The sequence below is a fragment of the Carcharodon carcharias genome, chromosome 23 (assembly GCF_017639515.1).
Source record: "Carcharodon carcharias isolate sCarCar2 chromosome 23, sCarCar2.pri, whole genome shotgun sequence".
Taxonomy (NCBI): domain Eukaryota; kingdom Metazoa; phylum Chordata; class Chondrichthyes; order Lamniformes; family Lamnidae; genus Carcharodon; species Carcharodon carcharias.
The window spans coordinates 834,620-860,792 of record NC_054489.1 but is presented as its reverse complement, the minus strand read 5'-3'; the positions used below and the strand labels follow the sequence as shown (position 1 = coordinate 860,792).

The window sequence follows — 26,173 nt, the reverse complement described above, 5'->3', positions numbered from 1 at the left end:
CAAGCTGTCCAGACAGCGAAACTGCATCTTCAGTAGGCCTATGGTCCTCTCAATAACTGCTCTTGTGGAGCCATGAATCCAGTTGTAGCTCTCCACAGCTGCAGTCCTTGGGTGTCTCAGTAGCATCATCAGCCACCTTTTAAGCAGATAGCCTTTGTCTCCCAGGAGCCAGCCATCCAAGCATACTGGAGCAATGAACAGCCTTGGTACCTGGGAATGGTGGAAGATGTTGGCATCATGGCAACTTCCTGGATACCCTGCACAAACCTGCAGCATCTGACGCTTGTGGTCACACACAATCCGGACACTGAGTGGAAGCCCCTTCTATTTACAAAGGCACTTAGCTCACCCACTGGCGCATTTATGGGCATATGCTTGCAGTCAATGGCTCCCTGATGCAGAGAAACCCAGCTATGGCAGCGAATCCTCTGGCTCACTCTGTCTTGCTAGCCTTGTCAGTTCGGAAGGGAATGAAGATACTGATGGTACTGATCCTTCGGAACAGTGTGTCAGTGACCAGCTTGATGTAGCTGGGGTCAGCTGATTGGGAGACACCACATAGATCTCCCACAGATCCCTGGAAAGAACCAGAGGCATAGGTTCAGGACAACTGTCACCTTAAAAGCCACTGGCATAAGGTGGCCACCTACACAGTTGGAGGCGAGTGTTGGAGGCATATGGAGTTAGTTGGCAGTGTCTCTGGAGAGGTAGACCCTTCTTTGACACTGAATCTCAGGCATGTTCCAGTAGCATGAGCATTGCCTGTAAACTCTGCCTGCTGGGTAATGATGTCTTCTACGGACCCTTCTGCCTTGCACTTCCTGCTGGCCCTGCACCCCTTCTGGCTGCACCTCTTGATCCATGGGTCCCACTCTGGGACACTGCCTGTGGGCAATTGGCCTCCTCTCCCTTTTGGCCCTCTCTCCTCCTCTTCTGAGGAGGTCCCTCCAGCAGAGCACACTGTCCCATTTCTGTGATGTTTCCACAGATTTCTGCACTGAAGGCCTCTGCAAATGATAAAGCAGAGCGCTCTCCAGAACAACACAAAAATACCAGAAACTAGTACCATACCAGCTTCAAACCGCTCACAACCAAACTCCTAACTACTTACCTTTGCATCTGCCTGTGGGCTCTTTATCCTGCCCTGGATGTAGAATCCATGAAAAATGTAAGTCCACCTGGCCAAGTGGCCTATGCGCCGAGCGTTAAAGTGCACGGGCCATTCAAAATCTCTGTCAATTACCATTTAAATCACCTCAATTAAACCTTTACCTTCCACACGCATCCGCCAACTGAAATATCACAAGGCCGTGCAATGAAATTGGGCTGCCCCCCCACCCCCCCAATATCATCACGCTCCATTTCACAAATGAACGTCACTGCAATGTGCCCACACTGCCAGCGTAAAATTCTGGCCTATTCCTTCCCTTAGCAGCCTGGGATACATTTCATCCTGGCTTGATGATTTCTCCACTTTCAAGGATGTTAAACATTTCATGTTCCATTCCTCACTCTGTATATTCCATCCAATATTTCATACTTCTCCTCCTAGCCACAATGTCTGCTTTGTGAAAACAGACACAAAGTTAAGAACCAGGAGATATAAACAAAAACTGTTGCCCAAGTCTTGCACCTGATGGATACATATAAAATAATGAGAAAATGGATTAATGGAACATTTACCTCTCCACAAGAGGTGAGCATACCAGAGTTACAGCTTTAGCCATGCCAACCTCTACCCTCCTCCCCATCCTGAGCATGCATCCCAGCGCACATACCAAACTCGAGCTCAATCAGCAAACACCTCGCCCTGAATATGTCCGTAACCTCTGCTCATTTCCAGCCACCTGAGCATCACAAGAATTCTTGCATCCGTTGCCCAAGTTTCCCTTCTCTTCCCATATCCTTTACAACTTCTAAAAACAAAAAACTGCGGATGCTGGAAATCCAAAACAAAAACAGAATTACCTGGAAAAGCTCAGCAGGTCTGGCAGCATCGGCGGAGAAGAAAAGAGTTGACATTTCGAGTCCTCATGACCCTTCAACAGAACTGATCTTTCTTTACAAGGAGAGGGAAATATAAGCTGTTTTAAGAGGAGGGGTGGGGGGAGAAGTGGAGAGTGGAGGGGTGTTAGGATAGGAGCAGATCATCAAAAGATGTTACAGACAAAAGAACACAGAGGTGTTGAAGTTGGTGATATCTAAACGAATGTGCTAATTAAGAATGGATGGTAGGGCACTCAAGGTATAGCTCTAGTCGGGGTGGGGGAGCATAAGAGATTTAAAAATAATGGAAATAGGTGGACAATTTGTACAAAATGGTTAAATGAACTTGTATGGTCTGGCATAACGGTTAATTTTTACCTTGTTTAATTATTTGGGAGTGGTTACACGGTGTTAATTATAACTATGTTAACCAAAGACGGCTTTTTCCTCGGGTTAATGTAAATAAATAATTAATAAAGTAACACATTCACCACCTATTTCCATTATTTTTAAATCTTTTATGCTCCCCCACCCCCACTAGAGCTATACCTTGAGTGCCCTACCATCCATTCTTAATTAGCACATTCGTTTAGATAATATCACCACCTTCAACACCTGTGTTCTTTTGTCTGTGACATCTTTTGATGATCTGCTCCTATCCTAACACCCCCCCACCCCCACTTCTCTCCCACCACCTTTAAACCAGCTTATATTTCCCTCTCCTTGTAAAGAAAGATCAGTTCTGTTGAAGGGTCATGAGGACTTGAAACGTCAACTCTTTTCTTCTCCGCCGATGCTGCCAGACCTGCTGAGTTTTTCCAGGTAATTCTGTTTTTCCTTTACAACTTCTTATTGCTTGTCTCAGTTACAGCAAAACCCCATTTCTCAGCATTGTTCTGTTTCTGCCTCTTCATTGCAATCACACACCAAAACTCGAACAACTGGCTACAATCTAAATGAAAGGTCACAGACCTGAAACATTGGACTGAATTTTCAGCTTCAAGGTAGGTAGCGGGAGCCAGGAAATTTCCCAACCTCACCTGGCTACCTCAGGAGAAAGACAAGCTTTTCATTCTAGGTCCAAAGAGGGGGTGGGGGAGAAACAGTGGGTGCTAGCAGCAGGAATGTTTCAAATATCTGCATATTCTCTATCCTTTTATCCAGCTTCATCTGCTCCACCCCGCTAAAACAATATAAATTTCATCACATTTCTACTTCTCTTTAACTCAGAAGAAGGGTCATATGGATTTGAAACGTTAACTCTGTTTCTCTCTCCATAGATGCTGCTAGACCTGCTGAGTTTTTCCAGCATTTTCTGCTTTTGTATTCATCACACTCCTGACTTGTACCTTGTAGATGATGGACAGGCTTTGGGGAATCAGGAGATGAGTTACTCACTGCAGAATTCCTAGCCTCTGACCTGCTCTTGTAGCCACAGTATTTATATGGCTGGTCCAGTTGTTTCTAGTCAATGGTAATCCCCAGAATGTTGATAGTTAATGTTGCAGTGAGAGGCACACGGTTCTATTAGCTGTTATAACAGGATCACCAGGTTCAGAAAACAGTGATTTCATGGTTTGACCGGTTTCATCTCTTACCTCCCCAGCTGTTGTATGAGAATTGATGGTGACCCTGCAGAATTGGCAGCCAGCATAGTGAATGGTGCAGCTCATCTCCTCTCGCTGGATCAAGACCAGAATTTCTTCACACGATGGTACACAGTCCCTGCATTTGGTTTTCTCCAATGAATTTTTGATGAATTCTGCATATTTATCTATCTCAGTCTCTGGAAACTGATCTTGTGACCTGTGAAGGACAAAGTAGTAAAAAGGAAAAGTTAATCACAAGTTCAAAGAGGTCAACATGATCCCCCAACTGACCCAAAACAGTGCGCTTCCAACAGCTGATGAAATGTTTACCACCTATCCTGGAATGGTTGGGGTTCAGCTTCAAGCCTGTCCCAGAATGTTCACTGTTCTAGAGGGTGAAAGTACCATAAGCCATCGCTGACTGAATGAGCTGATTTCTAATCCTACACTTCTGCACAATGTCACTTTGCACATTGGAACTGAGGAGCACACTAGCATAGGCTGGGGTGAACATGCCTCACAAGTCTCTCTATTAAACCAGAAGCTGCTAAGATCAGGAACAAACCATTCGATGAAACCTATCTGAAGTTTTTTTTAATATCATACTTGAAAATTTAAAGGCTTCAATATTAGGAGCTGAGGCTGACTCTGGAACTAAGGAAACTTAAAATTTTTCCGCTCTTTATAAATCATAGATTCAGGGAACGATTACAGAGATGGACGGCATTTGGCTCTTCAAGCCCATTCCAGATCTCTGCAAGGGCAACTCAGCTAGTCCCACTCCCTTTTCCCTGTAATTTTTTTTCTTCAGATAGTTCTTCAATTCCCTTTTGAATACAACAGTTGAATCTGCCTCCACCACACTCTCAGGCAGTGCATTCCAGATCCTGACCACGCACCATGTTGTTGCTGTAAAAAAATGGTAGCAGTAGTCACTGGTATTAAACCTGTCTTCCACGATTAGAAGAGATTGTTCAGACTGCAGATGAAACAAAATCATCATTGGTCATTGCAAGAGGGCTAACTTTAATGGGATGGGAAAGAATCTCGCAAGGGTAAAATGAAACCAAAATATGACAGGAAAAACTAAGTGAACAATGGGTAATCATTAAGGAAGAGATGTTTCAAGTGCAGACTAGGCAAGGGGTGAAAGGTAAGGAATCGAAGCTGGGGCTCACTGTATAACGAGGCAGATAGAGATTATGATGAAACAAAAAAATGACTGTGTATGATGCACGTCAGCTGAATTCTTTAAATATTAACCAGGTCAAATACAATAGGTAACAGCAATGTGATTGACTCTTAAAATGCTCTTTGAACAAGGGCAATTAGAGATGGGCAATAAATGCTGGCCTAGCCAGCAACGCCCACATCCCATGAACGAATATGAAAAAAAGGTTGAGAGGAGAGGTGAACAGGAAACTAAGACTAGCAAAGAGAGAACATGAGAATAGAATGGCAGTCAGTATAAGAGGTAACCCAAAGATCTTCTATCCGCATATAAATAGTAAGAGGTGGAGTGGGTCCTAATAGGGACAAAGAGGGTGATATATACTTAAGAGGTGCAGGCAAGGCTAGAATGGATGAGGTGAAATTTGATGGCAGGAGGTACTGGAAAGGCTTGCTATGCCCAGAGTGGATAAGCCGCTTGGTCCAGATAGCCTGCATCCCAGGTTGCTAAAGGAAGCGGGAGTGGAGATAATGGAAAGGCTTGCCATAATGTTCCAATCTTCCCTAGATACACAGGAGGTGCCAGAGGATTGGGGATGGGTTAAACCTGATAGCCTTATTCAAGAAAGGGTGTAAGGACAGTCCCAGAAACTACAGGCCAGTCAGTCTAACATCTATAGTGCATAAAAAAAAACAGGCACTTGGAGAGGTTTGGGTTGATTAAGGAGATCCAGCACAGATTTGTAAAAGACAGGTCATGTGTGACCAATCTAATTGAATTTTTTAATGAAGCAACAGAAAAGGTTGACGAAGGGAATGCAGTGGGTGTTGTCCATCTGCATTTTAAGGAAGTGCTTGACAAGCTACCGCATAAAAGGCTAGTTAACAAAATTGAGGCTCCATGGAATAGGAGGGTCAGTGTCAGCTTGGATTTAAAAAATAGCTTAAGGACAGAAAACAGCAAGTCCTGTAAATGGGTTATTTACAGACTGGAGGACAGTAGGCAGTGGTGTTCCCCAAGGCTCAGTGCTAGGACCACTCCTTTTTTTCTCTTATGTAAATGACTTGGTAGTGCAATACAAAGTAAAGTTTGCAGAACTTACCAAACTTGGGGATGTGGCTGACAGTGAGGATTTACTGCAGCAGGACATAGATAGGCTAGCAGAGCAGGCAGACAAGTGGCAACTGGAGTTTAATACAGAGAAATGTACAGTTGTGCATTTTGGCAGAAAGGATAGGGAGAGGCAATATAAACTAAATGGCACAATTCTATAGTGGTTCAGGGACAAGGAGACCTGAAGGTTCATGTGCATTGGTCTTTGAAGTTGGCAGGACATACTGAGAGAGCTGTTAGCAAAGCATATGGGATCTTGGGCTTCATAAATAGAGGTGAAGAGTATAAAAGCAGGGAGCTTATGCCAAACTTTTTTAAGCTCCAGTTAGGCCATAACTAGGCTATTGTGTCCAGTTCTGGTCACTGCAGCCTAAGAAGGATGGTGCAGAGGAGATTTACCAGGGATGGGGGATTTTAGTTGCAAGATTAGGTTGGAGAAATTGGGGTTGAAAGAAGATTGAGGGGAGATTTGATAATGTACAAGATTATGACAGTTATAGATAAGGTAGATAAGAAAAGCTGTTCCTATTGGCTGATGGTACAAGGACTAGAAGACACATTTAAGGTTTTAGGCAAAAAAAGCAATAGGGAACGTTAGAAGTTTTTTATGCAGCGAGTGGTAATGACCTGGAACACTCTGCCTACGTCTAGTGGGAGTGGAGATGATGAATCAATTATTTCAAAAGGAAATTGGATGGACAGAGGGAAATGAACTTACAGGACTACAGGGATAGGAAGGGGGAATGGGATTGGCTGGATTGCTTTACAGAGACCAGTATGGACTCAATGGGTCCCTTCTACTATAATTACTCTGGAACAAACGGAGTGCAGATTGCAAGCAGAGTGAGTTTGGTGAGTGAAGCAGCCTCTGGGCTGGAATTGGGGAGAGTCTCTTACAGAAGAAAATGAGTGAGTCAGGGCCAGAGTAGGAGGATTGTGGAGTAAAACCCGCTTCAACTTACATTGCTGAGCTTCCAAAGACTGTTCTTGTCCCAGTTCAGGGAGGGGGAGGGCATGTTTGTCAAATGTCAGTTGTGCCCAGCAGAGCGTGCACAGAGCATGGTCAGCACCTCACGCAGAGCGGTCCAGGGGTTTCTGGCATAGTACTCGGCTGCAGATGGTGCAGTCACAGTTAGGGGAGGCATCTGCAGCCTGTAGATCAAGAACAGGTAGTGCAGGGGTGGGTGCTCAGCGTATATGTGACGGTATAATAGGCCTCAAGATGGGGAGGGGTAAGGTCCATACGGGGCATAGGAATGGCAATCTCAAACAACTCTGGGGTAACACAGGGATATCAACCACAATTACAATTAGATCAAGGATTACAGGGGGGGGCAGAGTAATAGGAGGAACGGAGACCTGAACTCCTCCTACAGGACGATAGGAGGGATTTCCACAGTCACACAAGGAAGGTCGAAGCTGGTCTGGTAATAAAACCTGAGGACTACCATCCTGAAACCTCAAGCAATAGTGCAGCGGAAAGTGAAACTAAGAAAAAGCGTTGTTGGGGAGGACTGCCAGGGCTTCTGGGAGCAGTGGATCACAGCACTGGGGAGGCCAATTAAATGCTTACCATCTGGAACCTGTGTTACCACATGAGGAGGAATGCACAGCTGAGACATGTTAGGAGCATCTCAATAACCATAAAGCCTTCATTGTAATAGCGCATTCATGGGAGATTAATCCCACCGTGTTCCAATCATCAATCTCCCTGCAATAACCCATTGGACCAATTTCTCAGTGTGATAATGACTCCAAAAACAAGTTCCCTTCCTAAAGGGAATTTAATGTTCCTCTCTTAGTCGCAAAAATAGTTTGAAACAAAAAAGTGGTGTACATATAAACCGAAATGTGTGCCATTGAGCAACTTCCTCCCATGTGCTGCTGTTAATAGAACAAGTGGGTACCTGGACAAACAGGAGAAGCCTCTTGGAAACCTCACCTTAGAATCCTGCAGCTGCCAGGTTCAGGGATGGGGCTCCCAGCCCCCCTAAAAGAACCTCATCCCTTCACAGAGCATGTGTCCTCATGTATGTTCCAAAGGATGTAGTCATAGACTCCGCTGATTGAGTAATTTATCACCTCAAATAAATGCAGGATATCCAAGCACCTGGCCAAATCCATCTCATAGCTGTAGGTCTAGGGAAATGGGGGGGGTTGGTTAAGCATACTGTGACACAGAGAGGTATCATCACGATGACCAGGATTGTATTGGCTAATAAGTGCCTACAATGTAACCAAGCACTTGAACGCACAGTCACTCATTCACGGGTCAGCAACAGAAAGAGAGCCTTTGGAGGCTGATGCTCTTTCTTTCAATGTTTCTGCAGAGAGGAAACCTTCAGGATGGTGGAGGGCGCATTTAATGTTGCCTGTATCATCACATGCAGACAGGAGGAAAGTGGTGAAGAGCGTGACAACGACGCCAGGCTCACCAAAGAGAGGAGCTTCACCCTGATGAGCAAGGGGCAGCGGGACCCCCTCCACACCCAGAGAAAGCGGCTCACAGAAACACTGCATGTAGGTGACTCTCAAGACCGAGAGTATACAGAAAACGCACGTCCTTTCTACAGATGAGCGAGAGACAGTGTCGTTGATGCCTCCGCAGGTCCAGGGATCTGGGGCTCACATCTGCCAGACCCTCCATGAGTTGATACAGTTAACGTTTCGAGTCCTTATGACTCTTCATCAGAACTAAGGAATATAGAAATGAGGTGGAATATAAGCTGGTTGAAGGAGGATGGGACAGGTAGAACTGGATAGAGGGCCACTGATAGGTGGAGGCAAAGAGGAGATTGCCAAAGGTGTCATAGACAAAAGGACAAAGGGGTGTTGACGGTGGTGATATTAGCTGAGGAATGTGCTAATGACGACATTAAGGGTAGAAAGCAGGAGTTGCTCGTCCTGCTTTCTACCCTTAATGTCATCATTAGCACATTCCTCAGCTAATATCACCACCGTCAACACCCCTTTGTCCTTTTGTCTATGACATCTTTGGCAATCTCCTCTTTGCCTCCACCTGTCAGTGGCCCTCTATCCAGTTCTACCTGTCTCATCCACCTTCAACCAGCTTAAATTCCACCTCATTTCTATATTCCTTAGTTCTGATGAAAAGTCATACGGACTCGAAACGTTAACTGTATTCCTCTCCACAGATGCTATCAGACCTGCTGAGTTTTTCCAGGTATTTTTGTTTTTGTTTCAGGTTTCCAGCATCTGCAGTATTCTGCTTTTATCCATGAGTTGATGCTGTGAGGACTGGGAGGACATCCTTTGCCCATGGCTCTGAAAGTCATCATCGCTCTTAACTTCTACACGAGCGGCTCTTTCCAGGGGTCTACTGTGGACCTCTGCGGGACCTCTCAAGCTTCCCCCCACAAGTGCATACAGGGAGTGACGGATGCCCTTTTTGCCGAGGCTCTCAAATACGTGCATTTCGCTAGAGATCAAGCTAACCAGACAGCCCGAGCACTGGGCTTTGCTGCTATTGCCGGATTCCCAGAGGTGCAGGGTGCCATTGATGGCATTCATGTGGCTATAAGAGCTCCCTGACAACAGGTAGATCCCAGACATCTTTGAGGAGCCTCACAACATCCAGGGTTGGCTCCTTGGTGACAGAGGATACTGTAAAGTACATGGCTGATGACACCTGTTCGACGGCCACAAACTCCAACTGAAGGAAGGTACAATGATGCTCATTCTGCCACACGAACATTGGTAGAGCAGACCATTGGCACCTTAAAGATGCAATTCTGATGCCTCGACAAATCTGGCGGAGCACTCAAGTACACTCCCCAGGGGGTTCTCACAGATCATTGTGATTTGCTACTCCCTGCACAATCTGGCACGGCAAAGGGGGGACGCATTGCCAAATGTCGAGATGGAGGATCTGCATGTCTCCTCTAATGAGGAGCATATCAAGAGGGTTGAGGGGGAAGCCAAGGTTGCAGAGGAAGAAGCCATAGCATGGGCTAGATGAGGCAGGCATGCACGTGAGAAGCTCATTGCCACCAGATTCCAGGAGGATGTTGAAGAGTAGCAAAGCTTATCCTGTTGGACCAGTGCCCTTCATGATGGGCCCACATCACCACCACCATGGCTAGTCTTCTCAACCATCCTCTTCATCCTGACATTGAGTATTTACACATTCTGCTCACCAAGTCCTCATCCGTTGAAGGATGAAGCCTTGGGGGGCATGTGTCCTTGCTGAGATGAGGTACCAACTAAAAGAGGTCATTCCAGCATCACACATGAGAAGGTGTTGACTCTTAGTGTATCCTCAGCATTCTAGTTGCTAAGGCAGCTTACAAGAGACAAAAGTTGCACTGCAGTCCTCAGTGGACTCATGGCAGTGTACCTTCGATTTGACAAAGCACCTCAAGGTGATCCATCACCAGCAACGGAAAAACATCTTGCGTGTCACTTTGATGGTGATACTGCGAGGCCAGATTTGGGACACAGCAGGTGAGGACATTCAATAGGTGATAACGTTTGTTCAAAGCACTCTCAGCGTTACCTTAATCTCCCATTACACTAAGACCCTCCATTCTCAGTTAGGGATGCAGGACTCCAGTTAGTCTGACCTTTCAATGGATATAGCACCACACGATGACTATCTTCACACATTTGCCTGACAGGCATGAAAAAGCCTTCTTTTCAACACCATCAGTTTCCCATAATGGTCAACCCTGGCCCTTGTGGCCCCAAAAATGCAGACACACCATGAAGACCTCAAGGTTCTGCTTCGTTGATAATAACAGGCACATATCAGCTGCATTATATCCTCACTCCCAGCCCATTTCTGCCCTGAGCATTGTCTTCAAGCTAACATATGAGCTTTGGGGCCATGCTCAAAGGTTCCATTGACCACAACACATCTCCATATGGATGTAGTATCAAAGAGTGTTTAGGGGAGCAGAGGCTAAGTAGAATGAACAAGCCAGCACTGCATTCCCTTTTTGACGATAGCCTTGTGGGCGCTATGCACTCAATCTAAAGGTGCAAAATGGTTAAAGCTGCAGCTTTGAGCGCCAGGACAAAATTGTGCCCATGAGGGGCAGAGCACCAGCACAGGGGAGGCAATGGCGTAGTGCTCTTGTTGCTGGACTAGTAATCCATGACCCAGGATAAAGCTCTAGGGGCCTGGGTTCGAATCCCACCATGTCAGATGGTGTAATTTGAATTCAACAAAAATCTGGAATTAAAAGTCTAATGATGACCATGAAACCATTGTCAATTATTGTAAAAATCCATCTGGTTCACTAATGTCCCTGAAGGAAGGAAATCTGCTGTCCTTAGCTGGTCTGGCCTACATGTGACTCTAGACCTACAGCAAAGTGGCTGACTCTTAAATGCCCTCTGAACAAGGGCAATTAGGGATGGGCAATAAATGCTGGCCAACCAGCGATGCCTACATCCCATGAATGAATACAAAAAGCCAATGAAGTGGGAAGGTATGTGCGCTTATTGGTCAGTTTAGCAGATGCACACTCAGAGTGTCAATAACACACAAGGCTGGCAGGAATGTACATGACCTCCAAGCATGGGCTTATAGATTGCAAACCCTCATGGATGACAGACAGCATGGAGTTCAAGGACAGATTAGCCTTCTCCACGTGAATGTACACATCTCCTTCTACACGACACCTTCATCTTTCCACAATACAGATGAGTTGGGGGATGCAGTGCCGTGAGCAGATGAATGATCTCACCCGCACAGCCAGGGTAAGTCAACCTGCTCATCCCTCTCAGCTCACACTCTTATAAGCCCCTCACACATTTGCAGTATGATAATCCACAGGGATCTCACACATTACCAACACAAAGGATTTCATCACTCACTCTCCCACACACACCCTGCCATCTCCATCTGGGCTCACATCCTGTGCAGTTCATGGCCCCATCCCGTACACGGCTCCACTCAACACCCACAAAAAGCACGCATCCTTATCATCTGCCTTGGCACGCTTCCTGCTCACACTCTCTCCACCTATCTTCATGCAGGCCAAGCTCACCCATAATAAAAGGGAATGGTCCCAGTCTGGTGACAGGATGCCAGAGAACAGTGCCCTCACCCAGTATGAAGAGCGTGCAGTACAGCCGGCTGGAGAGGACCAGGACCCTGCCTGTGGTAACTGCGAGGTCAGCAGTGCACACCCAAATGCAGACCCTGCACCAGCTGATCCTTCAGACAGCGAGACTGAGTGCAATGTTATGTCTTGGAGCCTGTTGTCATGCAGAACCCACTTTCATAGGCACCACAGCCAAACGCCCTAGGGGCATTGGGAGCCAATCCCTCATCTCCAGCCCCAAAGAGACCTCGGATGAAGATTTTGAGGACCCACTTGTGGAAGACCTGTCACAAGGCTCACCCATACTCTCCACCAGTGCAGAGACACGCACCTCGGTGGGACCTAGATCTAGAGCAGGCTTGCTGTCACATTCTGGTGAGCGCAACACAGATTCTGGTTCACAGCAGGCAGATCAGGGACATCCAAGGTCACCGACACTTGGGAGGACTGCTGGAGGCCAGAAATCTGCTGAGTCCCAGTCAGATGATGAGCCTGTGAGTCCGGTCCTAATACAGATGTTGGTGCAGGAGCAACAGACATGGGAATACCAGGCAGCATTGTCAACTGCATTCCACAGATTACAACACATGATGGAGGGGTCCATCCGTGTTCAGTATGAGATAATAGCGCCAACAAGCCAGCGCACCAAGGTCAACAGTGGTAGGATGGCGGCCGCCAAGGAGACCTTGGTCCAGGACATAGCACCTGTGCTGCAGGAGTTGCACTCCATTACTGTAGGCATTGGTGGCATCCACCAGTGGCTACACAAAAGGGTCCAGGGCACAATCTCACTCCAACTGCCCCTCCTCCTCAGGGAGTCAGCCAGGCACCCTCAGGGACAGGGACCAGCAGCTGGACTCCCCAAGGCCATCTATCCAGGTGACTCCGGGAGTGTCCAGCCGATCCCAACCCCTTCTGCCTGTGACCCCATCACCTACAGCTCGACAGGCTGAGGAGGCTGCACCCGCCCCACAGGAGACCCAAATCAGGCCAGGGCTCTCAAAGTCTTGGCCCTCCAGAGGATGCCCGCCAGAGTTATCACAAACAACAAGGTGTAGCAGACATCAGACTGCCTCCACCTCCACTGCAGACGTCAGCGATGCACCAAGATGTAGCAGTAGGGTTAGGAAGATCAAGAAGTATTAGGAGCACAATGGTCGCATGGGCGAGCTTGGCCTGCATGAAGATAGGTGCAGAGTGTGAGAGCAGGAAGTATGCCAAGGCAAATGATAAGGATGCGTGCTTTGTGTGGGTGCTGAACGGGATGAGGGCTTGAACTGCACAGGATATGAGCCCAGATGGAGATGGCAGGGTGTGAGTAAGAGAGTGGGGGTGAAATCCTGTGTGTTGGTAATGTGTGAGATCCCTGTGGATTGTCATACTGCAAATGTGTGAGGGGCTTATAAGAGTGTGAGCTGAGAGGGATGAGAAGGTTGACTTACCCTGGCTGTGCGGGTGAGATCGTTCAGCTGCTCACAGCGCTGCATCACTGTTCTCCTGTGGGCTGAGGTGGCACTCACCATCATAGGCGCCTCCTCCCAAGCTGGGTTGGTGACCATGTTGACCTCCACCAGCCATCCTGCGGCTAGAAATGGTCACAGCGGGACTCCACAGTGCCCAGGTGACACCAGCGAGGTGTCACTAAACTTGGGGCTGCATTCTTCCTGTTTTTGGGGGCCATCTCTCGCCTGGAACAGTCTTGAGCTGCAGGCATTGCAAGATGTGTGTGGGTGTGCTTTAAACCTGGTGCCCGGAGCAAGGATCTGCTGAGGTCACGGCAGGGCGTGTGAATTGCAGGCTGCCAGTGAAATGGCATGTTTCCAACTGATGAGTATTTAGTGAGGCAAAAGGCGGATGATCAGGGGCAAAAACTCGTCATTGAGTGTAGAAATAAATGGGTCATTTTCTGATTGGCCAGATGTAACAGGTGGTGTGGCACAGAGATCATTGTTGAGCTCTCAACTTTTTACAATGTATATAAATGACTTGGATGAAGGGACCAAAGGTATGATTGCTAAATTTGCTGATGGCACAAAGATAGGTAGGAAAGTAAGTTGTGAAGAGGACATAAGGAAGCTACAAATGGATATAGATAGGTCAAATGAGTGGACAAAGATCTGGCAAATGGAGTATAATGTGGGAAAATGTGAAATTGTCCATTTTGGCAGGAAGAATTTAAAAAAAGAATCATATTATCTAAATGGTGAGAGATTGCAGAACTCAGATGCAGAGGGATCTGACTGTCCTAGTGCATGAATTGCAAAAGTTTAATATGCAGGTACAGCAAATAATTAGGAAAGCTAATAGAATGTTATTGGTTATTGCGAGGGTAATGGAACACAAAAGTAGGGAGATGAAAACAAAATTCAGCAGATGCTGGAAATCTGAAATATAAACAAAAAATGCTGGAAAAACTCAGCAGGTCTGGTAGCATTTGTGGAGACAGAAACAGAGTTAACGTTTCGAGTCCGTATGACTCTTCTTCCAATGGACTTGAAATGCTAACCTACCTATTTTTGTAACAGAGTTATGTTTTAGTTGTACAGGACACTGGTGAGACCACATCTGGAGTACTATGTACAGTATTGGTCTCCTTATTTAAGTAAGGATGTAAATGCGTTGGAAGCTATTCAGAGGTTTACCAGACCAATACCTGGAGTGGGCGGGTTGTCTTATGAGGAAAGGTTGGACAGGTTAGGTTTGTATCCACTGGAGTTTAGAAGAGTAAGGCGACTTGATTGAAATATATAGGAGCCTGTGGGGTCTCGACAGGGTGGATCTGGAAAGGATGTTTCTTCTGTGGAAGAATCTATAACTATGGGTTACTGTTTAAAAATAAGGGGTTGCCATTCAAAACAGAGATGAGGAGATTTTTTTTCTTCAAGGGTCATGAGTCTTTGGAACACCTTCCTCAAAAGGTGGTGTATGCAGAGTCTTTGAATATTTTTAAGGCAGAGGTAGATAGATTCTTGATAAGCAAGGGAGTGAAAGGTTATTGGGGGTAGATGGGAATGTGGTGTTGAAGTTACAATTAGGCCAGCCATAATCTTGTTGGATGGCAGAGCAGGCTCAAGAGGCCAAGTGGCCTACTCCTGCTCCTAATTCACATGTTTGTATGACTTTGTGAATGTCGGGTGTTTTGCAAGGGACAGTTGACAAAGTGAAACCCTTCACGTTTAATTAAAAGACTAAATATCCCTCTGGATAAATTTTGCTCTATTTTGTGACCCTGTGTCCATGGAAGTTCAGATACTTTGCTTGAGCAACCTGACACTGGGAACATGGAGCACTGGGAAATTCCTGCTGTCCAGTAGCTATGCTTTTGTGTTTTCTCACCTTTTGATGTGGAATCTGAGGTATTTGAGAACAGTGGTACTGGGGAGGAAGGTGACGCTCATGCACGTGAGCAGCTGCCAATTCCGCAGGTCACTGACATTTCCCACATATGGGGGATTGCTTGTCTGCTTAATCAGCTGACAGTAGATCTCGTCCCGGAGAGGCTCCAAGTCCAGGCAGGTTTGCAGGACACCCTGAATGAGTGGGATAGGATCTCGTTCAGTCTCTAGTTGCTGCAGTGAATTGAAAACTTTGACAGCTTCATCCTGGACAGTTGTGTAACCTTTTGTATTCTTGACTAGAATAAAGAGCAAAGATTTAGCATAACCAGGCTGTCATCATACCCTATATCACTGCTTTGAATCCAACAATTTAGCATTTTATACCTGTTTCAAACAATCCGATGTCAAAGTACGTAGAACTAGTAAATCCAGAGGCTCATTTATAAGAACATAGGAGCAGCAGTAGTCCATTCATCTCTTCGACCCTGCTCTGCCATTCAATAGGATCATGGTCGATCTGGTTGTGATCTCAACTCCACTTTCTTGTCTGCCTCCCATAACCTTCGACTCCCATGTCTATCAAAAATCTGTCTAACTCAGCCTTGAATAAATTAAATGACCCAGCCTCCACTGCCTTCTGGGGAAGAGAATTCTACAGACTAACAGCCCTCACAGAGAAAAAAGAAATTTCCTCATTTTTCTATCTTAAAAGGGAGACCTCTTATCCTTAAACTTTGTTCGCTAGGTCTGGTCTCTCCCACAAAAGGAAACATGCTCCTGGGATCCACCGTCAGGTCCTCTCAGGATCTTATATGTTTCAATAAGATCACCTGTCATTCTTCTAAACTCCAATGGGATGAGGCCCAACCTGTCCAACCTTTCTTCATCTCAGGAATGAGTTGAGTGAACCTTATCTAAACTGCTTCGAATGTAATTATATATTTTTTTCAAATAAGGAGACTAAAACTGTACACAGTATTCCAGATGTGGTCTCATCAATGCCCTGTACAGCTGCAGTAAAACTGCCCTAATTTTATATTCCAATCCCCTTTCAATAAACACCAACATTCTATTAGCCTTCCTAATCACTTGCTGTACCTGTATACTGACTTCATGTGATTCATGTACCAGGACACCCAGATCCCTCTGTACCTCAGAGTTCTGCAATCTCTTTCCATTTAAATAATAGGCTGCTTTTCTATTCTTCCTACCAAAGTGGACAAGTTCACATTTTCCCATCTTCTTCTCCCTCTCCAAATTTTTGTCCATTCACTTAACATATCTAATTCGCTCTATAACCTCTTTACCTCTTGGCAACTTACTTTCCTACCTATATTTGTGCCATTGGCAAGTTTAGCCATCATACATTCAGTCCCTTCATCCAAGTCATTGATATTGATTGTAAATAGTTGAGGCCACATTACTGATCTCTGTGGTACTCCACTAGTTACAACCTGCCAACCTGAAAAAGATCCATTTATCCCTCCTCTCTGCTTCCTGTTAGCTAACCAATCCTTTATCCATGCTAACATATTATTCCCACACCATGCTCTCTTATCTTGTGTAATAACCTTTGATGTGGCACCTTATCAAACGCCTTTTGGAAATCCAAGTACACCACAAAGGGGAGACAGGAAGGAACTTTTCCCCTTGGTGGAGGGGTCAATAATCAGGATGCATAGATTTAAGGTAAGGGGCAGGAAGTTTAGGAGGGATGTGAGGAAGAATTCTTTCACCCAGAGGGTGGTGGAAATCTGGAACACACTGCCTGAAAGGGTGGTAGAGGCAGAAACCCTCATAACATTTAAGAAGTATTTCGATGTGCACTTGTGATGCCAAGGCATTCAAGGCTATGGGCCTCGTGCTGGAAAATATGATTAGAATAGTTCGGTACTTGTTTGACTGACGCAGACTCAATGGGTCGAAGGGCCTTTTTCTGTGCTGTAGACCTCTATGACCCTCTCTATGGGTTCCCCTTTATCCACCTTGCTTGTTACTTCATCAAATAACTTGAATAAATTAGTTATACACAAGTTCCCTTTCACAAAACCATGTTTGCGCTGCCTGGTCCCATTACGATTTTCTAAGTATCCTCCTATAACTTCCTCAACAATGAATTCATGCAATTTCCCCATGACAGATGTTAGGCTAACTGACCTATAGTTTCACCTTCTTGAATAAAGATGTTTCATTTCCAATTTTTCAATCTACTGGGACCTTTCCAGAACCTAAGGAATTTTGGAAGATTATAAACAAGGCCTCCACTATCTCTGCAGCCACTTCTTTTAAGACCCTAGGGCAGCCTAGTCCAACCGGCGGCCCAAGGGCCGAAGCCCCTCTCTGTGGCCCCAGAGCCAATGATCAAAATGCAGGTAACACAGTCAGTGAAATTGAGGATTTCTGCAAAGGTCTGTTTCTCCAGTCAAAACATGTTTCTCTCCCATGTTGGCTGTTGATGGGCTGATGAGTGAGCCATGGGCGAGGGTGTGGACAAAGGCAGTGCCGTGGGCAAGGGGGGTTGCTGCAGGCAAGGGGCTGTGTCAAGTGCCGGGGGGGGGGGACGACGGACGGTGGGCGATAGTCAAGGGTGAACTGGATATGGGGATTGGAGAGGGGATTGCCCTGTTCTGTTCAGACCTGCTGTCTTCTAATTTTGCTGCCTGATTTCAGCCCTTCTTCCAACCAGATCCCACTTGTCATTCCCCACCCCACCCTGCCTCACCTCCCCCAGTTTACTGTGCATTGCCCTGTTATACCAATAACTTGAAGCAGGGGCTCCTCTTTAAAACCTCTTTCTTCAGTAACCTAGCACATGAAGCTAGTTCAATAACAATTATTTTTCATGTGGGATTTTGATTTACCAATGTTCAAATAACCTAATTTATCTTTGAGTGTGTTACAGATAGAATGTATACAATCAGTGGGATACAGCACAGAAAGGGCTCATTAGGCCCATCGTATCTGTGCCAGCTCTTTGGTAGAGATATCCATTCAATAACACTCTGCTGCTCTATCCCTCTAGCTCAGGGATTTTTTCCCCTTCAATTACCTTTTCAATCTATTTCCACAACCCTTTCAGGCAGCGTGTTCCAGATCACAACAACTTGCTGTGTAAAAAAAATGTTTGCTCATGTTGTCTCTGGTTTATTTGCCCATCACTTTAAATCTGTGTACCTCTAATTACCAACCTTTCCACCACTGGAAACAGTTTCTTCTTATTTACTTTATTACAACGGTTCATCATTTTCAACACCTCTACTAAATCCCCTCTTCCCCTTCTCTGCTCCAAGGAGAACAATCCCAGCTCCTCTAGTCTCTCCACATAACTGAATTCCCTCATTCCTGGTACCATTCTAGTAAATCTCCTCTGTCACCGTCTCAAATGTCTTGACTTCCTTTCTAAAAATGTGGTGCCCAGCTGGGATCTAACCAGAGTTTTATAAAGTTTTAGTTTCACTTCCTTATCTTCAGACTCTATGCCTCTATATTTAAAACCAAGAATCCCATTTGCTTTTCTAACAGCCTTCTCAACTTGTCCTGCCACTTTCAAAGGTTTGTGTACGTATGTTCCCAGCTCTCTCTCTTCTTACATTTTTTAAAAAATTGTACTGTTTATCTTATATCATTACTCCTCATTTGTCCCAGCAAAATGTATCACCTCACACTTCTTTCCATTAAATTTCACTGCGAGGAATTGCCAGACAGGATCAGCCACGCTGCCTATTGCTTATTATAACAGTACAGATCTCTCTCTAGTTCATGCACTACTTTCAGTATTATCCCAACCACACTAAGTCCTCACTTTAAGTCGCCCCACTTAACTTTGTTTTGTTTTAATGTTGTTTATGTTTTAAGGCCTTTCTTTCGATTTGTGTCCCCATATTCACTCGTAAATCGTCCATCTCTGGCCCAGTTGCTGCCATGTTCTGATGATGGAGCCACTGCCACAGTCACCTGAGGCCAAGGCTTTGGGAGAGCATGTGGCCCAAAATCTGGGAGTAAGAGCACATGGATGGGAAGCTGCCAGCCGCCAACCAGGTGATGAAGTGTGTGTAACCTAGGGCGGGGTGGGAGGGCAGGGCCCTCAGCTCCATCCGTAGCCCACCGCCCCCCCCCCCCCCCCCAACACTGGCTCCATCTGCAGCCCTACCACGACCATCCCCCACCAGCTCCATCTGCACACCCTCCCGCCACCACCCCCGCTGGTTCCATCTGCAGCCCAGGACAGGGGTCACTAAGGGGTTCAGGCTCTGGAGAGAACGAGAGTGAGGGCGAGAGAGAGAAAAAGAGAGAGAGGGGGAGAGAGAGAGAGAGAGAGAGATATAGAGAGAGAGAGAGAGAGAGAGAGAGAGACAGAGAGAGGCAAAGACAGTGGGAAGCAAGAGAGAGAACAAGAGACATAACGGGAAAGGAGAGAGACGAACACACAGAGCGGGAAAGGAAAGCAAGGAAAAAGTTTATCTTGGAATGCACAGTGCTGCACATGTACGGTACAGTATTTTAACTTGTATATTGGATTTCTCAGGGCAAGAAAAGTCAGCATTTATTGCCCATTCCTAATTGCTCTTGAAAAGGTGGTGGTGAGCTACCTTCTTGAACCACTGTGCACACCCACAATGTTGTTAGGGAGGAAGATCTAGGATTTTGACCCAACCAATATATTTCCAAGTCAGGATGGTGAGTGACTTGGAGGGGAACCTCTAGGTGTTGGTGTTCCCATCTATCTGCTGCCCTTGTCCTTCTAGATGGTAGCGGCCGTGGGTTTGGAAGGTGCTGTCTAAGGAACTTTGGTGAATTCCTTGTAGATGGTACACACTGCTACCACTGTGCGTTGGTGGTGGAGAGTGAACGTTTGTGGATGGGTGCTAATCAAGCGGGCTGCTTTGTCCTGGATGGTGTCAAGCTTCTTGAGCGTTGTGGGAGCTTCACTCATCCAGGCAAGTGCAAGTATTCCATCACACTCCTAACTTGTGCCTTGTAGATGGTGGACATTCTTTGGGGAGTCAGGAGGTCAGTTATTCACCACAGGATTCCTAGCCTTTGATCTGCTCTTGTAGCCACAGTATTTATATGACTCGTCCAGTTCAGTTTCTGGTCAATGGTAACCCCCCCAGGTTGTTGATAGTGGGGATTCAGTGATGTTAATGACATTGAATGTAAAGGGGCGATGGTTAGATTCTCTCTCATTGGAGTTGTACATTGCTTGGCACTTGTGTGGCGTGACTGTTACTTGCCACTTGTCAGCCCAAGCCTGGATATTGTCCAGGTCTTGCTGCATTTGGACATGGACTGCTTCAGTATCTGAGGAGTCATGAATGGTGCTGAACATTGTGCAATCATCAGCAAACATCCCCACTTCTGACCTTATGATCCAAGGAAGGTCATTGATGAAGCAGCTGAAGGTGGTTGGGACTAAGACACTGAGGAACTGAAATGATTGAACTCCAAAAACCACAACCATCCTTTGTGCAAGGTATGACCCCAACCAGTGGAGTTTTCCCCTGATTCCCATTGACTCCCATTTGCTAGAGCTCCTTAATGTCAGAAGTCAAATGATGCCTTGATGTCAAGGGCAGTCACTCTCACCTCATCTCTGGAGTTCAGCTCTTTAGTCCATGTTTGGACCAAGGCTGTAATGAGGTCAGGAGCTGAGTGATCCTGCTGGAACCCAAATTGAGCATCAGCGAGCAGGTTATTGCTAAGCAAGTGCCGTTTGATAGCACCGTTGATGACCCCTTCCATCACTTTACTGATGATCGAGAGCAGACCAAAAGGGTGGCAATTGGGTGTGTCCTGCTTTTTGTGTACAGGACATATCTGGGCAATTTTCCACATTGTCAGGTAGATGCCAATGTTGTAACTGTATTGGAACTGCTTGGTTCAGGGCGCAGCAAGTTCTGAAGCACAAGTTCTGCAGAACTATTGCCAAAATATTGTCAGGCCATAGCCTTTGCAATATCCAATGCCTTCAGCCATTTCTTGCTATCATGTGGAATAAGTTGAATTGGCTGGAGACAGGCATCTGTGATTCTGGGGACCACTGGAGGAGGCAAAGATGGATCATCCACTCAGCACTTCTGGCTAAAGATTGTTGCAAATGCTTCAGCCTTATATTTTGCAGATGTTCTGGGCTCCCCCATCATTAGGATGGGGTCATTTGTGGAGCCTCCTCCTCCTGTGAGTTAACTGTCCACCACCATTCACAACTGGATGTGGCAGAACTGCAGAGCTTAGATCTGATCCGTTGGTTGTGGAGTCAGGTATGTCTATCTATCACAAAACAAAAACAAAAATAAAAATACCTGAAAAAACACAGCAGGTCTGACAGCATCTGCGGAGAGGAATACAGTCAATGTTTTGAGTCCGTATGACTCTTCAATAGAACTAAGGAAAAATAGAAGAGAGGTGAAATATAAGCTGGTTTAAGGGGGGGTGGGACAAGTAGAGCTGGATAGAGGGCCAGTGATAGCTGGAGATAACCAAAAGATGTCATAGACAAAAGGACAAAGAGGTGTTGGTGGTGATATTAGCTAAGAGATGTACTAATAGGTGACATTAAGGGTAGAAAGCAGGACGAGCAAGGTACAGATAGCCCTAGTGGGGGTGGGGTGGGGGGGAATGGGATGGAAATAGGCTAAAAGGTAGAGATAAAACAATGAATGGAAATGCATTTAAAAATAATGGAAATCGGTGGGAAAAGAAAAATCTATATAAATTACTGGAAAAAAGGAGGATCGGAAAGGGGATGGGGATGGAGGAGAGAGTTCATAATCTAAAGTTGTTGAACTCAATATTCAGTCTGGAAGGCTGTAAAGTGCCTAGTCGGAAGATGAGGTGCTGTTCCTCCAGTTTGCATTGAGCTTCACTGGAACAATGCAGCAAGCCAAGGATGGACATGTGGGCATGAGAGCAGGGTGGAGTGTTGAAATGGCAAGCGACAGGGAGCTCTGGGTCATGCTTGCGGACAGACCGAAGGTGTTCCGCAAAGCAGTCATCCAGTCTGCGTTTGGTCTCTCCAATGTCTATCACCTGCTGCTTATGCTGTTTGGCAAGCGTATAGTCCTGTGTTGTAGTTTTATTAGGTTCACACCTCATTTTTAGGTATGCCTGGTGCTGCTCTTGGCATGCTGTCTTGCACTCTTCATTGAACCAGGGTTGATCCCCTGGCTTGGTGGTAATGGTAGAGTGGGGAATATGCTAGGCTATGATTACAGATTATGGTTGAGTACAATTCTGCTGCTGTTGATGGCCCATAGGGCCTCATGACTGCCCAGTCTGGAGTTGCTTGATCTATTCAAAATCTATGCCATTTAACACTGTGGTAGTGCCACACGACATGATGGAGAGTATCCTCAATGTGAAGACAGGACTTTGTCTCCACAAGGACTGTGCACTGGCCAATCCTACCGATATTAACATGAACAGATGCATCTGTGGCAGGCAGGTTGGTGAGAAAATAATAGTCTGGATTTTGTGTTGAGAATAATGATGAGGCTAATAGTACCATTATTATGGAGTAAATTAGACAGCAATGTGCAGTTAAATGCAGAAATCCAGAAGCTGCTGTCAAGATACCCTTCTCCTCCACAGGCTGAAATATAACTGTACCTCATCAATAGTCTCAGCCTTGAAATTAATGTAAGAGCATGAAGTTCTGGTTCTCATCCACTAATTAAACACAGTAAATACAAGCTTAAAATGTTAGTGCTGGTGCACTCAGGTGTAAGTGAATGAGTCATAATTACTGTCAAAAAACCTTTCAGGTCCCCAAAATGTAATTTTACAATTGTGGAGTCTCCTTCTCCCCATGTTGTGCCATTCCTCACTCTTTCCCTGACACATTTACTTCCTGCTCAACTGTCTGAACCAGCTCCAGCCACAAAGCACCTTCTCTTTAGGAGGTACAAGCTAACAAACTGGTGCTAGGAAGATCCAACTTCAGCACCCCCCTGATATTGCATGCAATTAGTGAATATGGTTAGTGCTGGCTGCATGCAGAAGTTTACTATAATTAGCAGGCAGCACAAAGTTGGTGTGCTGCCTGCATTTCAATGAACAGGCATTGGATGACTGCACATCACAATCCCCGTGTCATTTTCAGGCCTATTCAATTTAGCTTTCTGCATTTTTTTCTCTTTTCTTTCTTTTGGTGGAAATTCATGGTGGAGGAGGAGTCTGGCACCAACAATGTGACGTGGGAGATACCAGTCTTCCTGCATGTATTAGTAAGGATCCTTCAACCTGATTAAATGAAGAGTCAGGCAGTTGTTTGTCCTACTCAGACTCCCTATAGAAGACGTCACGGTGGGTGATAAGGAGGTTAACGCTCGGAACCCCGTCAAACCTCTGTGGGCAGCTATTAGCATAGTGAATGACCAGCCCTTCCTGTGCCACTGACAGCAAAATAATTTAATATTTTAACACTATTATTTTCCCTGCTTTCAGAGCTACTTTTCAAATTCAAACTTCCAGTCATTGAACTTAAAGCCACTTTGTTTTTTTGTGAATTGCTCTGAGATGACAAAATGCAAAATGGAAACTGTAGGATTCTTTGTTATTCTCTCAGGACTGTGTGCCCTTTTATTAATTCCTTTAGCATTTTTCAGTAACTCACTGTAAATAAGAAAAGAGCTTGCATTTAAATAGTCCTCAGTTCTGAGGGAGATCTTCATCCCATTTAATGATTCTTTGAAGTAAGGTCACTCTATGGACACTTTCCATATAACAGAGTATCACGAATGGTAGTTTCTGGGAGTTGGGGAAGAATATTGGGAAGATAGGACTCTAGTTTAACATTGGACAGCATTTCCAATGACAACTTAGCCAAATGAGCCAAACTCCAGGTCCTGGATCTTGTGTTGGGCATATGCGATCCGCAATATGCGCTTCCGGCCGCAATCCGCCACCAACTGCGATTTCATGCTGGCTGGCCAATTAACTGGCAGCTAGCGTAAAACACACACTGAGAAGGGCTCAGAGCTGCTGGGGGGTGCGGGAAGAGGGCAGGCACCGAGGAAAGTGATGGTAGTACTGCAGCTCCCCCAAGACCGACAGCTGCTATGGAGCTGCCTCGGGGAGCTGCAGTACTATAAAAACGAAATGAGGTCAATAAACTGCTACAAACTGTGTCAATACTACAAATTCAACCACCTGACAGCAGGCTAGATAACACCTCACCTCTCAAAAGTCTTCTTTAATTTTATTTAACCCCGGACATTTTATTCCGCCCCGGGTGGAATTTGTAGTGAAAATGTGAAGGCCGCCTGACTGATTGGCCCATCTGCCAAACGTAAAGGTGGATGGGCCACATAAAATCACTGACAAGTAGCTCTTTAATGGGCTTAATTGCCCGCTTAACTGTTGGCAGGTGTGCTTCCGACTCTTGTCGCGTGCAAGCATGACAACATTGGGATGCACGCCTGATGTCTTCTCACACAATTTCACATCATTCCGGGTCGGGCACACACCCGCACTTTAAATGTAAAATTCCGGCCCTGGAGTACATTTTGACCCAAAGCTCAGGAACATAGGAAAAGGAGGAGGCCATTTAGCCCCTTGAGACTGTTCTGTCATTCAATCAGACATTGCAATCTAACTCCATTTGTTAATACTTAATAACCTTCGTCCCATATCCCTTAATAGTTTTGGATAACAAAAATCTATCAACCTCAGATTTAAAATCTATAATTGATCTAGTATCAATTGTTGTTTGCGAAAGAGAGCTTCAAACCCCTACAACCCTTTGTGCATAGAAGTGCTTCATAATTTCACTCCTGAAAGGTTTGGCTATAAATTTTAAACCATGCCCCTTAGTCCTAGACTCCCCAGAATGGGCAGAATTTTACAACAGCGGGATTTTACGTCAATGGCATTTATAACGGCCTGCCGCATTTTATGGCCCTGTCCCTGCCAAAATGGCCTAATTTCTCTCCAATTACCCTATTTTTTCCCCACATTAAATCTTGAAAATTTGGATTAAATTACTGCTTAACCTTCCAAATTCTAGGAATTAAAACCCTAGTTTATATCATCTCTCTTCATAATTTAACCAGGTATCATTCTGGCAAATCTGCGCTGCACTCCCTCCAAGGCCATTTTTCTAACCTAATGTGTGGTACCCAGAACTGCTCATAGTATTCTAGATGCAATTTAATCAGGGCTTTGTACAGCTGTAGCACAACTTCTATCCCCTTGCATTCTAATCCTCTCAATACAAAGGCCAGCATTTCATTAGCTTCTTTAGCTATTTCATGTACTTGTTTTTGACATTTTAATGATCTGTACACCTGGACCTCTTAAGTCTCTTTGGATCTCCATTGTTTTTACCTTTTCACCATTTAGAAAAACCCTGTTCTATTCGTTTTAGGCCCAAATTGGATGAGCTTAGAAGGAAACATGCAATCAGTGAGCCAAGCCTACAGTTTCCCTGTAGTCTTCATGTTTATTGCTACTTTAATCAAATTTAGGAATTGCTTGTTTGGCTTCCAGTGTTCTTTCTTGGGCTGATATATCAATGATTTGAATGTGGGCATAGGGAGTACAAAAGTGGAAGGTTCGAGAAACTGTGGGGAGTGTTACAGTTCAGGAAATAATCAGTAAGCAGAATGGACAGACAGACGGCAGGTGCAATTTAAAATGGATATAAGGCAAAGCAAGTGCAGAGAGTACACACTCAATGGAAGGGTATGAATCAAGAGACACCTCAGGGTTCAGATAGAGAACTGATGAAAATATGAGTGCAGGTGGTACAAGGTATCAGTAAAGTAACAATAAATTTGTACAAAACATTGACCAGCAACAGTTAGAGACCGTGGCCAAGTTCAGTTCCCATTTCAAATTAACTTTCATTGTCCAGGTGTCTGCACACTTCACCAGTTTGTTTATGTCTTCCTGAAGGTTCTATCC

The 26,173-nt window shown here is 45.5% G+C and overlaps 2 protein-coding genes across 9 annotated transcripts in view; both read right to left on the bottom strand.

Moving 5' to 3' along the window:
* Positions 1–26,173, bottom strand: part of cntnap1 (contactin associated protein 1) — a 1,152,571-nt gene that overhangs the window by 638,179 nt on the left and 488,219 nt on the right. The window lies entirely within an intron of this gene.
* plekhh3 (pleckstrin homology, MyTH4 and FERM domain containing H3) overlaps positions 1–26,173 on the bottom strand; it is a 78,591-nt gene that overhangs the window by 24,930 nt on the left and 27,488 nt on the right. For all 4 annotated transcript variants that reach the window (XM_041173311.1, XM_041173313.1, XM_041173312.1 and 1 more), the window contains 2 exons: positions 15,267–15,564; positions 3,585–3,792 (listed from right to left, as the gene is read on the bottom strand). In XM_041173311.1, the coding sequence (XP_041029245.1) occupies positions 3,585–3,792; positions 15,267–15,564 (506 nt within the window). The remainder of the gene's footprint in view (positions 1–3,584; positions 3,793–15,266; positions 15,565–26,173) is intronic.